Consider the following 14,949-nt stretch of genomic DNA (forward strand, 5'->3'; position numbering starts at 1 on the left):
GCAGTGCCTGCGTGGGGGCTCCCCGCTCCACGGGCGCCGGGAATGAGGCTTCCCCGGCTTTCTATTAACACTTCCTTCACCCAACGTTCCCGTTAGGGCCGGGCCGCAGCGCCTTCCCCTCAGCAGCCCGCGCCAGGCAGAGCGTGAGGCGGCTTTTCGCACCGCCTCCCCGCGCAGAACACCGCGGGGACCTTTCTGGCGCTCCCGGCTTTCCCGAGCTTCCCTTGGCGCAGAGGCGCGACCAATCGATCCCTGGGGCGAGCGGCGAGGCTGGCGGGACGGGGCGGCCCGGCCCGGCCTTAGTAGAAGAGACCTCGGCCTCCGCCCTGCGAGGGGTGGAAATCTTGACCCGAACAAACTCCCCTTCTTTCTTTCACTCAGTTTTATGGCGGTTTCGGTGGTTCTGGTTAATTCGCTTCTCTCTGTTTGGGGGGGCCCGCTCAGCACCTTTAGGCGGCCTCGGGCCGACTAAACCTGCGTTTTCTGAACAGAGGCTTTTTGTGGCAGAACTCTGGGAGATAACTCTATAAAGTAGGGAAAGACCCAATACAATGATACTTGTTTTTAATAAGAGGGACAGTTAGTTGAGGCTGTTGTGGCCTGTGGGGAGCCGCCCACCATTGCAGGTTGTGTGCCATGGTGCCCTCGGGGGCCAGGGCTGTTCCCTCTGCCCGCAGGTACGCACCGCATCCACCACACCAGCCCCAGCCATCTCCAGGGGATGGGGATCAGCTGCGGCCTGGGGCACGCTACAGAGAGCAAACCTCTGACTTGAGTGCAATACTGAGGGATGGGGCTCTTGCCAAGCCTGTGACAGTGCTGGAAGGTGAAGAGAGGAAACCCAGTGAATGCAGGGGAGGACACAGGTGGAAGAGAGACAACGCAGTTCCACTGGCAGGGACACAGTGCAACCCAGCCAGAGGAACGCACACAGCCCGACCAGTGAGGGGTGCAGGCTATGGCTGTGACATCCCTGCACGTAGGTGTCACCGAGATGGGAGAGGTGATCTCTTGATAAGATTTTGCAGGTAAGAAGCACCACATTATCACAATAAAACAATCCATCCAGACATAAACAGGGAAGTTCAGATGCAGCAGAGCTTTATGTTCCAGTTTGGTTTAGGCTTTGCTTCTGGGGAAAAGCAGTGTAAAACACCACAACCACCCCCAAACTCACAGATGGTTATACAGTCATCCTAAGTGGTCGGGAAATATTTGCACTAATGGAGTGGAGTTGCCAGGAGGGGAGAGAGCACCTAAAATTCTGGCTATTCTTTTCCAGTTTGTTTACCATGTTGCTTTGCTATTGCCCTAAGCAAAAATGGCAAAAGCAGCAGCAGTCAGTCTAGCACATAAGGTCTTCAGCTAAGCTGCTCACCAATACAAACAAAATGAGCAAAACTGTGCAAACTTGTTTCAACTCCAGCAATGGGTTGAAGTTGTGATGTGTTATGCTAAAATACTACAAGGTTGCATTTGTGCTCACAACTCCAGACCTCAGGATGCCTAAGCTAATGGTTTGGGCTTGGCTGATTTCCTGGTGTTGACTACATGCAGCTTCGGAAGGATCTGTGCTAGTTCTAAAGGGCAAGTTGTCATTGCATGAGTTCTGCTATGCTTTTCTGGATGCCAGACAAGTGGCCTTTCTCCAGATGCAGCTGGCACTTGTTTATCTGGAGTTGTCTTACAGCATGACCCCAGTTTACCACTGCAGCAAGCATGTGGCAGTTTTTGCCCTTATTTGCACTGTCCTTTCCCTCTCCATGAACTACGTATGAAACATCATTAGCTGTTGCAAAGCCAGGTCCAGGGCTGGCCTAAGGCAAACATCAGAGTGGACAGGTACTATCACTACTGTCCAGAGACCAAGAAACTCCTTCTAGCAAGAGTGGTTCTGATCTAACAGCCTGATCTTCCTAGTGTCCACCTACCTCTATCTGTTGCTTTTAGGAACTTTCCTGACACTCATGTGCAGCCTTTGGGCTTTGGATGCTTCAGCGGGAGCATTGCTGTGCCACTGCATAGATCTATGGCATTCACTGCTGTCTAGGTAGCCTGCTTACCTAAGAGTAAAAGGGAAAGTAGAGTCTGATCTGGCACCTTCTAAATTAGAGAGGGGGGCAGGATATCCCCCAGATATCCCAAAGAGTATCACAAGATCAAAGGCTTCTCTCAGATGGAAACAGGTAGTTCACTATGTTACAGCCTACCTCACAACCTTAAGCACAGGAAAAAAACCCTTAAACAAATAAACCAAAACCACCACCCCTAAACAAAGGAACAAACAAAACCCAGGCTTGATTAAGGAAATATTTACAGGCAATATACAAGCAAGGAAGGCAGCTTGATTATTTCAGAAAGCCACCCAACCAGCCCTGCTACCCTACCAAAGCTGCTGGAGTTGGTGGTGCTCAAGACCAGGTTGGACGAGGCCTTGGGTGATATGATTTAGCATAAGGTGTCCCTGCCCATGGCAGGGGGTTGGAACTAGATGATCTTAAGGTCCTTTCCAGCCCTAACTATTCTATGATTCTATATGATGTGTAGCAGTGTGAACAGAAACTCACTCACTGCTGGGTGAGGGGAAGAAGTGAGAGCAAAGAAATAGAAGTGTACACCATCATGATCCTAGTTGTGTGCCCTTACACTCATAGCTCCTGCTCCTCCTCCCACTCCATTCTCCAGAGCTGGGGTAGCAATACAGGTTGACTTCCCACCTTTGACAGCAGAGCGACTCAAGTGGAGTTTCTTCCTCCTGTTTTCAGGCAAAGCATCAGAGGATATGCTGATATGCTTGTACAGCACCAAATACCTTGTAGTCCTGGTTCTTAGCTGATCCCCTGGCTGCATATATTAAGATGTTTTTTTTATCAGGCTTGTCACAAACAGAGGACCATGACTTCACTGACGAAGACAAACCTATGCAAAGAGAAGACCTTTTTATATCCTAAGTGGAACTGCAAAGATCTGGACTAGGTAGGAAAGCAGGGCTAGTGATAAAGCAGGCTTCTGAAGAAGTCTTCCTCGTCTAACCCTCAGCTTAATGCAGCAAATCCTTTTTCCTGTTTGCAAACATGGTTCAGTTATAGGGTAACACCTATGATACCAAGTTACAGAAACAGCTTCCACAGCTGCCTTGTTCAGTAATTTCACCTTCCCAAGAGAATATTTCTGCAGGATAACAGATGCAGTAGATAATATCTTGTCTTAAACCAGGCACCTGGAATATATCACCTTGTATGTACAACCACTGCTTGGTGCTGTTGTACAGCAGTGTCCGGCAGACAGAAAGCCAGATGCATGTTTAAATTTGTTAAAAAAGATTACCAGTCCAAATTTTACCAGTATTTTGTACTTGAAATACACTGAGTGTGGTGAGCATTGTTCTGTCAGTCAGCTTGGGCTCCTAGCCAGTACTTTTATAAACCCCATAGCTAGCATGCAGCATGATGGGATAGTCTTTGGCGAGGGACATCCGGGCAGTTAATTTAACTGTCACATTGGTGTCTTGTAATGGTACAGTTTTAGAGCCTGGCTCACTGCAAGCAACTAGACACCACTCAGAAGGAAGGCCATTTCAGGACTTTGTTGAAGAGCCCACTAAGCCTGGAGGACTAACAAAGTCAACAACAGTTGAAACAAGGTTAGCAAAGTAGCCTGAAGCACTTTTTATTTTTCTTGGCGAACCCGAAGGATCTCTAATGGAAATACCACATCTGTAAAATGTTTTTAGATTTAAAAGACACTTGCAAGAGATGGCTTTTCACAAAGGAGCCAGAATCCAAAGGAATAGGATGAATTTCACCATTTGGGACATCAAGATGTTTAGATTGAACAGTGTGGCCGCAGCTGCTCAGGAAATGCCAGTGTTAAAAGTGGGAAGGGCAACTTTTAACATAGACCTGTGAATGGGTGTAGCAGTCTGTTGGAATATACTTTTCCTTTCATCAGCATTCAGCGACTAAGCATGGACTTGTACCTCAGTTTTATCTATATTTACTGTGGCCTAGACTACCTGACACCTTTTGAAAGTGTATTTTGTATTCACTTATCAATTCACAAGGTTACGGAATAGAACAAAATTATCAGATAATGGATGTCAAAACCAAGCCCTCATAAAATTGAGATGTAGAATATCCTGTTGCAGCAGACTGTGGTAACAACAGGTATATAACTGATTAATAAATGGGATGAGACAAAATTAACAGGAACTAAATCCATCGGTGGATATTGCAGAGGTTTACTCAAAAAAAAAAAAAAAAAAAGAAACCAACACCTCTCCAAACGAACAAACACTAACTGTGAGAAGACAGAAGTATATAAACCATGTAAGGATCACTGCCTATATGCCCTCTTTCCCAGAGTACCTCCTGTTAGCCACTGGCTGATACTATGCAGGGCTCGGTGCACCGTGCATCAGCCAGGAGGCATAAGAAGCAAGCAGAAATTTGCAGGGGAAGGAACACCCAGTTACGCGATTGAGAACTGTAATGACAGACTCGCAAGCAGCAACAGTCCCTTCTATGACACTTACTAAGTGCTTAAGTATGCCAATTTAAATGCTCTTGTGTTTTTTATGATATATGTTTAAATGGTATTCCTTCCTCCCACTCATACTCTCCAATCCACACCCCCCCCCATTTTGCCTTGAAATTCAGGCTGTCAATCAATTACAGACATTTCTTACAGTCTAGATTATTTCCTGTCTTCCTGCCTTCCAACATTTACATTCCATGCGCACCAAAAATTGTCCACACAGTACAAAAAAGTTCATAGATTTGAAGTGCATCATTAGTGATAGTATTTTCCCAAGACTTCAGAAATCACTTTTACACCTTTTAGCCTACATACTCAAAATGGGATTTGCTTCCAAAGTCTCTTTATTTTTGTCAGTTGCATATGCAAAACACTTAAGAATAACCAAACTGATTAAAAAAACCAATTCCACTATAGAAGTAAGAAGTCAAAGGGAAATTGTTCCCTGCTCATCTCAGCTTTATTTCCTCCCTTTTGGTTACTGTTTGCTCTACTTCACCACTAAAAGTTCAGCTGCTCTAAACCTAAACAGTGCTCAGGACACATGGCAACAAACATCTAAATGAGTTCCAGTGAACATCGGTGAGCCATATCCTTCCGAGGTATTCACACAGGCATTCAGCCAAGCACTTTGATACTCTGCTATAAGAGCAGTCATTTCACAATGAAATCTTTGGGCTAGAATGTACAGAATCAAGCAAAAACCTCAAAACCACCACAGATTACTGTAGGCTGAAGAATGTGCTTAGTTTGGTGAGCAGTATCAGCTCACTAGATCTGAAGGAAAAGGTCTCTCTAGAGACCTGTATAGCAGAAAGCATTAGCAAGACAACTATCTGCCATAGTGGGTTTTACTTCAAAATGCTTGATCCTAATCTGGGATTTTTGAACTTCTTCACACTTTTGATATAGAGCCATCAAAAGTTTAGCAGTGCCATTCAACTCCAAGCATACAGAGGGGTTCCTGGCTCTCCCAGAGCTCAGCTGCAGCACATGCTATTGCTAATCTCAGAAAGGTCAGACACATTTCTGATAAAAGGTTTTGGTCATTTATCAACATCTAAATAGACTAAAGGCAATTGTGAGCCATCATCTAAACTCTTAGATTGTTTGGATGTTCTCAAGAGATTTCTCTCATGAAGGTCCAGAAGTCCTGAGGAAAGCTGAAGGGAAATATTATTTAATACCAACAGCCTGCCTACAAAACATGAGGGTTGTACCTTTGCTCAAAAGAGGTATTTTAGAACATCAAACCACAAAGTAAAGGTCACACACACAACACTACAGAACAAGGCCTTCTGGTGCACAGTGTCAATCTCAGGGGATACCTAGATCTTCCACATGCATTTCGGCTGACCTACAAAGCTGTGTCAATACCCTAACTCCATGACCTGCCAAGTCAGCTCTGCAGAAAGCAAGTAGGGGGATATCAAACCAGCGGACACCAAGTGAACAAGACCACTAGATCCAGTCTCTAAGTGCCAAGCAAGCTCCTGCCCTCTCCTTCCCATGCAAGTCAGAGCAAGTTTCCCAGAAAGGGACCAAACTTTTTTTTTTTATTTTTTTTTTTAAACTAAATGCTTTTAATAGAAAACAAAATACAAAATAACTTTTTCCAGAAAGCAGAAATATTTAATCTCTCAAAATTACAAACTAGAACGTGCTTTTTCCGCAGATCCTCGCTGTAAATGCTGATGATTTATCTCACAAAGTGTTCATGAAACTGATATTGCCACATTTTGAGAAAAATCCAACACTGGCAGAGCTGCCTCTGTGTACACACAATAATTTAGTAATACTATTTTTACCCATGTCACTTTGTGTGTGTGTCTCTCTCCCTGTTCCCCTCTCCCTGGACTGCCAACTTCCATTTACGGAAATATTTCTGTGAGGTGCAGTGGTGGATTGACATGCCCTGTTTCCATTAGGAATCCAAGCTCAGTCACTTCAGTTCTGTTGTGCCCTTCCTCCAGACAAGGCAACCCTTAAAGCCACCAGTGTACCACCACTGTCCTCCAATCCTCAAAACATAGTGCAACCAGATTCAGAAAGATTCCTAATTAATAGAACATAAATACAAACATCACAGCTAGTACCAGGAACCAGACCCAAATTACAATGCAGAGATGGGCCCCAACTGAGGTCAGATTTCCATCCACTTACTAAAAAGAAAGATTGTATTTTCTACTTAGCTAGTCCAAAATATTCCAGAAGTGCTATAGGGAACTGTAATATTTAGGACTACTACCACTGTAGAAAACACATAATGTTCTTTTAATAGAAGGGTCTTAAAATGCTGGTCCTCTGCAATACCAGGAAAAGAAAAGCAAAAGAAAAAATACTGGGCCAGTAGTTCTCCACACACTCAAGCCTCAGTTAACAGTAGGTAAGATGTGCCCATCAATCAATGCAGGATGTTTAAGTGCAGGTCAGCAGCTTATCTGGTTGGCAGTTTCACTTGTCTGGACTAGGCTTTTGGTTTCCCCAAGCTACTGGATTTACTGCCCTTTTCCCCCACCCCTACCAGTACAAGATTAGAATGTATACATTATTTTCATCCCTCCTCCTTTTTGCCTTATATCATTCGACAGCACATGCCTTTTTGTAGGCAAGACATTTTAAAGCATTTGCATGAACGTGCCTTTCAAGGGGGCAGAGGAAGAAAAGTGTTTCACAGTCAGTAATCTCAGCTTCCAATGGACTCTGGCATTCAATACACCCACCCGCTTCCCTAAGAAAGAAAAAAAAATTAATGTTCCTGATTTTCTTGTGCAATTCCAGTCACTAGAAGAAGATTACAGGCCATAAACTGTACGCTCAGTACATTATTCATCTGTCCGGTATATACACCAACCAGTTCACTGGAAGACCCATCTGCAGGGGCGTTGCAGTAAGTGTTCCGAATGTCCCAGACCCGGACTGAATTATCCATCGATGCTGAAGCAATTAAACTACTGTCGGGGCTAAAAGTAAGGCTGGTTATGTTGTCCGTGTGCCCCCTCAGTTCTTTGTAAAGAGTTCCTGATGCCAGGTCCCACAGCTTGAGCCGCTGGTCTTCACCTGCTGATGCCAGGTACTTACCATTGGGAGAAAAGGCAAGCGCTAGCACAGGACCACGGTGCCCAGTGAAGAGACGCACCGAGTTGCCTTGCTGAGTGCTCCACAAGCGCACAGTTTTATCCGTGGAGCCTGTTGCTAAGTAGTTGGAATTGGGGTGGAACTTGACGCAGTCTACATCTGCCAAGTGGCCTGCGTATATCCGCAGCGGGTACGTCCGATCAAACGACCAGAGCCTTGCAGTGCGATCGTGGGAACCACTGGCAAAGTACAGGCTGCAGGGGCTGATATCCAAGTCCCAGACAGGATAGGCATGTCCTTGGTACAGCACAGTGTTTGTAAAACTTCCCAGGTCCCAGTATCTGATGGACATGTCCTCAGAGCACGACAAGAGTCCTGAACTGTCGGAAAGAAACCTCGTGCTATACACAGGTCCACAGTGTCCTCTCAGGATCTTCATTTCTGTGCCTGCGCTGTCGTCTTCTTCCTCCTGGTTGAGTAGGAGAAAAAGAAACAAGAAAGGAAAGCATGTTTATCTGCTTAACAAATACAGGAACCACCATGAGGAAAAACAGGCGGCTTTAAAACAGAAGAAGTTATTTTAGACATGGCACATTCTGAGACACAAATGCATTTGTTATATGTAAGTTAATGCTGAAGAGATAGCGAGATAAGATTTTATATAAAGCTTTTACCCTTATTTTGGGTAGCCTTATGGTCACTGCAGAAAGCACCTTAACCTGGGATTGTACGCAAATAGGGAAAAAAGTATTTTATGTCATTTTCCCATTTGCTCAAAGCATATGCTTATTCCCTGTCTGCTCTCTACTAAACATTTGGCTAAGATGTTGAAACAGATCTTGGCACGTGCTCTTTTGGTGTGGTCATTATTGGAAGTGAATCTCACAGTAGAGAAAAAGAAACACAGATGTCTTAAACAAAAAGTAGGAGATGGAAAGACCAAGCATGCTTGCCAAGCTATCTGCTGGATGTTCTTTCTTAGCTCCACATGTGAACAGAAACCCAGTAAGGCTTTAATATCTATTTCTGGATGCACGCTCCACCAGGATGCTTTCACATCCTCACCCTTCAACAACCTTCAAGAACAGCAAATATAGGCAGCTTATTTAGGTCAAAGGATCTATTTTGGGTTAGCAGAAGATGAATAACCACAAAAAGGATGGCACTGGAAACCTTTTTATCCTGTAATTCTCCAATCCAAGTACCAGGGCAGATAGTCAGCAAGTAAAAACTTTCACACTTAAAGGCTGTTCAGTGAGCTGTGCTAAAGGAATCTCCTGATAGAGCGTAAGAACCTCTGAAATTCTACTCAAGTAGCACCTCTTGATGCTCAAAGGCTACAAACTGCACAAATATCAACAAACCTGAGTGCCCTTGCCTGACAAGCTGGGGTTTCACTGACTGAGTGCAAGATCAACTATCAACTATAGCTTGGAGTGCATCTGTGCTTGAGACCACCCTTCCTCAGGGCTGTCAGACAGACACTTTTCCTCAGCACTGAATCCGTAACACTCCTCCACGGACAACCTCTGCTCATCAGACTCAACGAGACACCCTTTTGTTTGTGAGCAGCCCCTTTAACGTTATCATCACAAACCGGCCCATTTCCTGCAGAAGGAGCACTTCCTGCCCCGAGAGGAAACTCAGTTCCCTAGGGCTGCCGGACTGCTGGTGACCAACAGAAGTCAATGTGTCCTGAGCAGCTGTCTTGGCTGACATGACGTCTCTCATTCCTCTGACCTCAGGACCCACAGACAGTTTTGCTTCAGACTTAGCAATAATGCTGGAAGCACTTCTCCTCCAGTGGTTTTAAATCTCCCTTCAGAGGTGAGTTTAGCTAGCTCACTGCCTTTTTCCATCTCAACTGCATGTTCAGTAGTAAGCAGCAAGCCATGTTTAGTAATGCTAATTCTCTTCAGAGTAGTCAGTGCCCATGGGAGTTTTATGGTGTGGCTGGGAGCCAACTTCATCTGTGCTATAGAGGTGAGGCAGAGAAATTGCAGGCTCTAGCATGCAAAGCCCCATTCTCATTCAAATTGCTTTTTCTACCTCAGATAGAGTATTGCTTGCTGGAATCCACAGCATCTCTAGGCTATGATACCACATTAAACGAAGAGGCTGATACCTGCAGCATTTTATACTATTTAATTATGGCCATAAGACTCCACACAGATCACCAGTGGAAGCCCATTCAAGTTACCTATAATGTACTATAGCTTCTGTAAATTCTGCAAGTCCAGGTACTTATTTTTTTGCCTTCAAATTCAGACAGGGATACTTGGGCTGCGTGCAGGCACATATTCTTTCTCTTTTACAAGTACCTACTCTTCTTTTCTTGCATTACTGCAGCAGCTTATTTCGCAATGCCTCTTCAGCATTCAAAACCACACTCCTATAGGGTCATAGGTAATACATCTTGTCTTTGACTTCTGTTTGACACACACTTAACATATCAACTGCACACTGCTGTTACAGCTCACTGAAAACGGTATACCTACAATGCTTCTGAGTCACTGCATTTTTCCATTTCCTCCCTACAGCAGTCAGTCTGCTGACCAGATTAACAAAGCAGCTGGAACTGCAGGCACTGAATTACTGCCTAACAGAACCAAGCCTCATTTCTTTGTCAGATCAAGCACACTATTCCTTTCATCCCACAGCTACTACCATGTAAATCTGTATCTGCAGCAGCTACAGAAAGGTTACAACCTGCGTTATAAATCAGCAGGGAGGCAGAGAATCCCTCTTCCTAATATTTTTTCATGATTTCCATTTCACACACTGTGTATGCTTCCAGGATATAACATACCACTGGGCACTACCCAGATATCCATTAGCGCCTTTTGAAGTCATTGCAGCTCCAGGTTAGCATAAATGATTTGTATTTCCTTGGAATGGACAAGAAATTTAAGTTATATAAACCCCTTTTAATCAATAACCTACACATACGCTAAAAGCTACCTTTTATTATTTGAACTATCCATTTTGAAAATAAGAACTATTAAAACAGATTTTAAGTAATAAAACAGAACTGTAAAACCTACCAACACTACTAAAGTGAGGTAGAAAGGAATTTAACAGTGAACAGGAAGTCTTCCTGAGTAAGCACAAGACTTGCAAAAACGACATTATTAAGAAACCGAAAAGAATAAAAATGTTGGCATGTTTTGTTACACAGGATACCTTCCAAATTATACCCCTATGGAGAGACTGCCTCAGCTATTACTTAAATCAGTAATGGGTTTTGCATGACAGTCATTTGGACCCAGAAATCTTACTGCCGATACATTTAACCTTGTGAGCAGCAAACACTATCTTGCTGACAAAAGTTACCTTGATCTTCCACCCAGAGCACGCCTCAAGGGAATGAGCAAGCCTCAAAAAGCAACAATAACCTTAAAAAAACCCTGAAACACACCAAGAAATCTCACCCTGTCCCCTCCCTTTTTCTAACTAGTAACAGGTTTCCCACGTGTCATCATCTCATCCTGCAGTGCTTTTAAGATGCCAAGAGGAAAGATCCCTTAACTGCCTATAGCAGGGAGCTTCCTAGCAGGGACATAGATTGAGCTCTTTTTACAGGACATTTCTTACTGCTCCTTCCAGAATTCCATCTGACCTCCACCAAGGTGGCAGCATCATCCCTGCCCATTACCACCTGAAGGACCACTGCCACTTAAAAGCAGAATCTTAGAAGCAGAGCTGAATGTGGTCAAGTCTTTCATCTTCACAAAACTTACAGACTGCCACTCCTGCAGCTTGGAATAAGCAGTATTATTTTCTGATGTTGATCTACGTAGTACCAGCAATGAGCATGGCAAAACTGCAGAGACAAACAATACATCCACTTGCATAGCTGTAAAACTGCATTTTTATACTGGACCTTAAGTAAGAGAGACTATGAAGTGGCATTTGTGAGATGCTACTATAAAGAAAATGGATTTACTTTATCCCCAGATAGTAAGCCTCTCCTACCCCCAGAAAGCACGACAACATTGGTGAAGTACACTGGAGCATCACACTGAGCAAAATTATCAATCTAGACTGAGTAAACAATTTTAACCTTAGGGACACTGACTTTACATGGACTAGCAAAAAAAGTAATTTTCTAACACTTTTGCCAAGTCTCAACCTCATTTTTATATATATATATACACAGACATATATAAACACACAAAGAGATATTAAACCCAATAGTGGCTTTACTGCCACTCTGAACAAGATCTACTGAAACTTGCACAGTTTTAGACTTCTGTATCTTCATAGAAAGGACCTATTTGCTTGAACCAAATCAGAAATCGAGCTGAAGATTATTTCAGGCACTACTATTTAAATACAATATCCAAAGCTATTTACACACTACAGAAATCAACCAAAAGAAACCTTACAAAACCCAGCCAAGTTTAATCTCCTCACAAGTTATTTGAGAGAATACACTGAAGCAGTATCAAAGCACATTCAGAATTTCTGTTCTTTGTCACAGTTTTCATCAGGTTTATTGCTGTGAATTGTTGCTGATCAGATTGCAGTGATACTGTGAAACACAGGCCCTGTTTGACTGAGCTGCATGAATGATGACTGCAGCCTGGTAAGGATGGTCTTGTTTGGTCTGTCTTGGTATCTGTGGCTTCCACTTCCTGGGGAACCCAAGCAGGTGCTGGTCTGTTTCCCACCGGTGGGTCCCTGTGTATTTTCACTTAGCACTCCCAGATACTGGAATTTATTTCCTTTGTGGTTAACAGGCTTTCATTTGCATTTGGGAGATGTAACCAGCAGTCTGTTCAGGCTGGTATCCTCCCTTAACTCTGAAATCCTGATCAGGTCACTATTTGTTTTGTCAGTAGTGGAAGTTATTCAAGGCAATGATGACTTTGATCTGTGCTGGTCTTTGACCAGTTTTTGGGTTTAGATCTGTGACAAATACTGCAGGATACACAAAATATTGAAACAGCCAACAAAGGAGCCATTTGTACTCAAGCTTCCACGGCTGTTTCATAATACATATACAATACGCAAGTATCTGTCTATGAGCCAAAAAAAAAGCTAATAGGTACTCCTGATAACCTGGCAGTATCTTGCTTTTCTGTAGTCTGGAGCCAGAGGAGGTGACCTGCTGATTTACCAGAGTTCTCCTCTGTTTCAGTTATTGACATTTGGTTTCCATGGCAGGCAATACACAGTCACGTGTCCTGTGCACTCTTGCAGCTTATAATGAAAACAAGTCCATAGTTCTTATCTTGGGCTAGTCTGACCCACCTACCTGCTCACTCTGCAGAAAGGGTTAACCTGGGGATCAGTCAGCTATCTCACCTGGATGCCTGCCTCTCCTTCGCAAGCTGACTAACAAAGGAATCCCTAACCATATAAGTCTCCATCCTGCAAGCTCTCCACACTCTTCCAAAACAAACAGAACCCTGCCACTAGGTATTTTTTGTGAGAAGAAAAACAGTGGAAAAAAGGATGTTACACCCACCCCCCCCACCCCCCCAAAAGGGTGTGATTAAACAAAGGAAGACTCACAAATTCTGATCTCTAACCAGATATAAGATGCTACGTGGGCAGCTATGGCAAGAGGGGAGGAAGGGTGTGACTAGAAGGGGAAAAAAACATCCCAGTAAACTAGAAGATGCCATCTAGCCTGGCATGTGAAGGCACACAAAGCCCTGCCTTTGTCTCCAGCACTCCAGAGTGGGAAGCCTCTGCAGTTTCTACACTGCAGATTCCCTGACAGAGAAATTTTGAATAATTTTTCCATGCTAACTCTTCACCTCTGGGTAAGGTCATAACTGAAATTCAGTTTTGCACTTAGGCATCCCTTCTTCCTCAGGCCTCAGACCAGCCCCCTTTGGCTCTTTCCTTACTTTGTCTTTATTTTCCACTTCCTGCATCTCTCCCCTTCTCTCCACCCTTCTGACTGGTTGTTCTGAGCTGCTTTCTTTCTAGTTTTCATTCACCACAGTGTGTTTTTACTGCCCGCATGTCCTTGTTTCATCTTTCCATCCACAAGAAGGCTCTTTGCTCCTCAGGGAAGGAAGCCTTCTCCTTACAGGGCTGCCCGTGTACTGCCATCTGTTCAAGGACAGCTGGGAGATCGGCACCTAGGACTAGCAAACTATGACCTGAGCACAAACTCACTGCACCATTTACAAACACCACAGGAAAGAACAAGGACAAGAGTAGGCTATAAATTTTGTGTGTCAAGGCAGAAAGGTTGTGGAATAGCCTCAGATTCCCTGGAGACAATACGAGATATTCCGCAATGCATGCCTAAAGCAGAAAGGGGTGGGGGCAGGGGGAACAGGGAAAGGTATCCAGACCTCCTCATCCAGGATGTCACAAGCCAGACGGATGCGGGACACATCAACGAGGTGGGGCTCAGATTTTAGCTTCCTGGAACGCAGGCTCCACAGCTTCACACACGAATTATCGAACCCAGCAGCTAGCAGCTTGCTATTTGGTGAAATCTCTGCAGTGTTCAGCAACTGCTCTGTGTTATAGAAGGCATAGAAACAGATGGTCGTTAGGGAAGGGGGCCCATCCTTGACACGTTTGATGCTGTCCTGCAGTAAATCCAGCGCTGCCTCATTCTGCAGAATGGAAGCTGGCACGTCACTGGGTTCCAGGCCGTTGCTCTCACTGCGTGAGGAGCTCCCGCCTGCATAGAGCTGGTAGTCAGTCCTCTTGGCGGGCTGCACATCCAAGTGAATGTGCAAGGTCAGGACTTTGCACAGGGCATTGTTGTTGTCACTTTGGAGGTAGCGAAGAAGGTAGTTGTAGCTGTCCTCTTGAAGGCGGATGACGTACTTGTTGTCCAGAAAAGCCCGGAGCTTCAAGTTGGACAGGATATCTTGAATAGTCATGGTAGTCTGCAACTGCTCAATGATATCCTTCTGGCTGGCATTCTGCAAGAACATGCCATGGAAGCGGCTGTAAAAACTGTCCACTGTGCTTTTTAGGCCATTCTGGACCATGTTCAGATGGAGGTAGACGAAGAGGGGATACAGAAGAGGCATCACTTCATGGCTGTGCTGAGAATCTGAATCTATATAAAAAACAGCAACAAACTGTGAATGATTTCTCAATCATTTTCTACTGGGAATAAAACAGACAAGGACAACTACTGCAAGAAACCTTGACAGTGGCATTAGAGAGCAAACAAGAAGAGACTTTTGTTGGTGCATCTAAGTGAAGCTCTTCTGCAACCTAAATGGGATACACTATACCTACTACAGATCTGAACAGAGATTCGCAAGTCAGCGAGGGACCTTTTCTGAACAAAATGAGGAGATTTCAAACCCCTTTATAGGTATGGGCCAACTATTAAAATACCACCTT

The 14,949-nt window shown here is 44.3% G+C and overlaps 1 protein-coding gene across 4 annotated transcripts in view; it reads right to left on the reverse strand.

The window, feature by feature from the left end:
* Positions 1 to 14,949, reverse strand: part of LOC133278478 (TAF5-like RNA polymerase II p300/CBP-associated factor-associated factor 65 kDa subunit 5L) — a 50,977-nt gene that overhangs the window by 25,165 nt on the left and 10,863 nt on the right. For 2 of the 4 annotated variants that reach the window (XR_009746570.1, XM_061471283.1), the window contains exons 4-5: positions 13,932 to 14,656; positions 7,618 to 8,083 (exon numbers count right to left, since the gene is read on the reverse strand). Coding sequence is in view for 3 of the 4 variants with exons in the window: in XM_061471283.1 (XP_061327267.1) it covers positions 7,618 to 8,083; positions 13,932 to 14,656 (1,191 nt within the window). In the remaining variant the exon portion in view is untranslated. Of the gene's footprint in view, positions 1 to 1,104; positions 2,064 to 2,732; positions 2,920 to 7,617; positions 8,084 to 13,931; positions 14,657 to 14,949 lie in introns of those variants that run through there. The other 2 variants (XM_061471287.1, XM_061471284.1) reach the window with 2 other exon arrangements.

This window comes from Pezoporus flaviventris, unplaced genomic scaffold (assembly GCF_033815535.1).
Source record: "Pezoporus flaviventris isolate CSIRO_AGI_PZ_B2104156 unplaced genomic scaffold, CSIRO_AGI_Pfla_v1 ptg000066l, whole genome shotgun sequence".
In the NCBI taxonomy this organism is placed as follows: domain Eukaryota; kingdom Metazoa; phylum Chordata; class Aves; order Psittaciformes; family Psittacidae; genus Pezoporus; species Pezoporus flaviventris.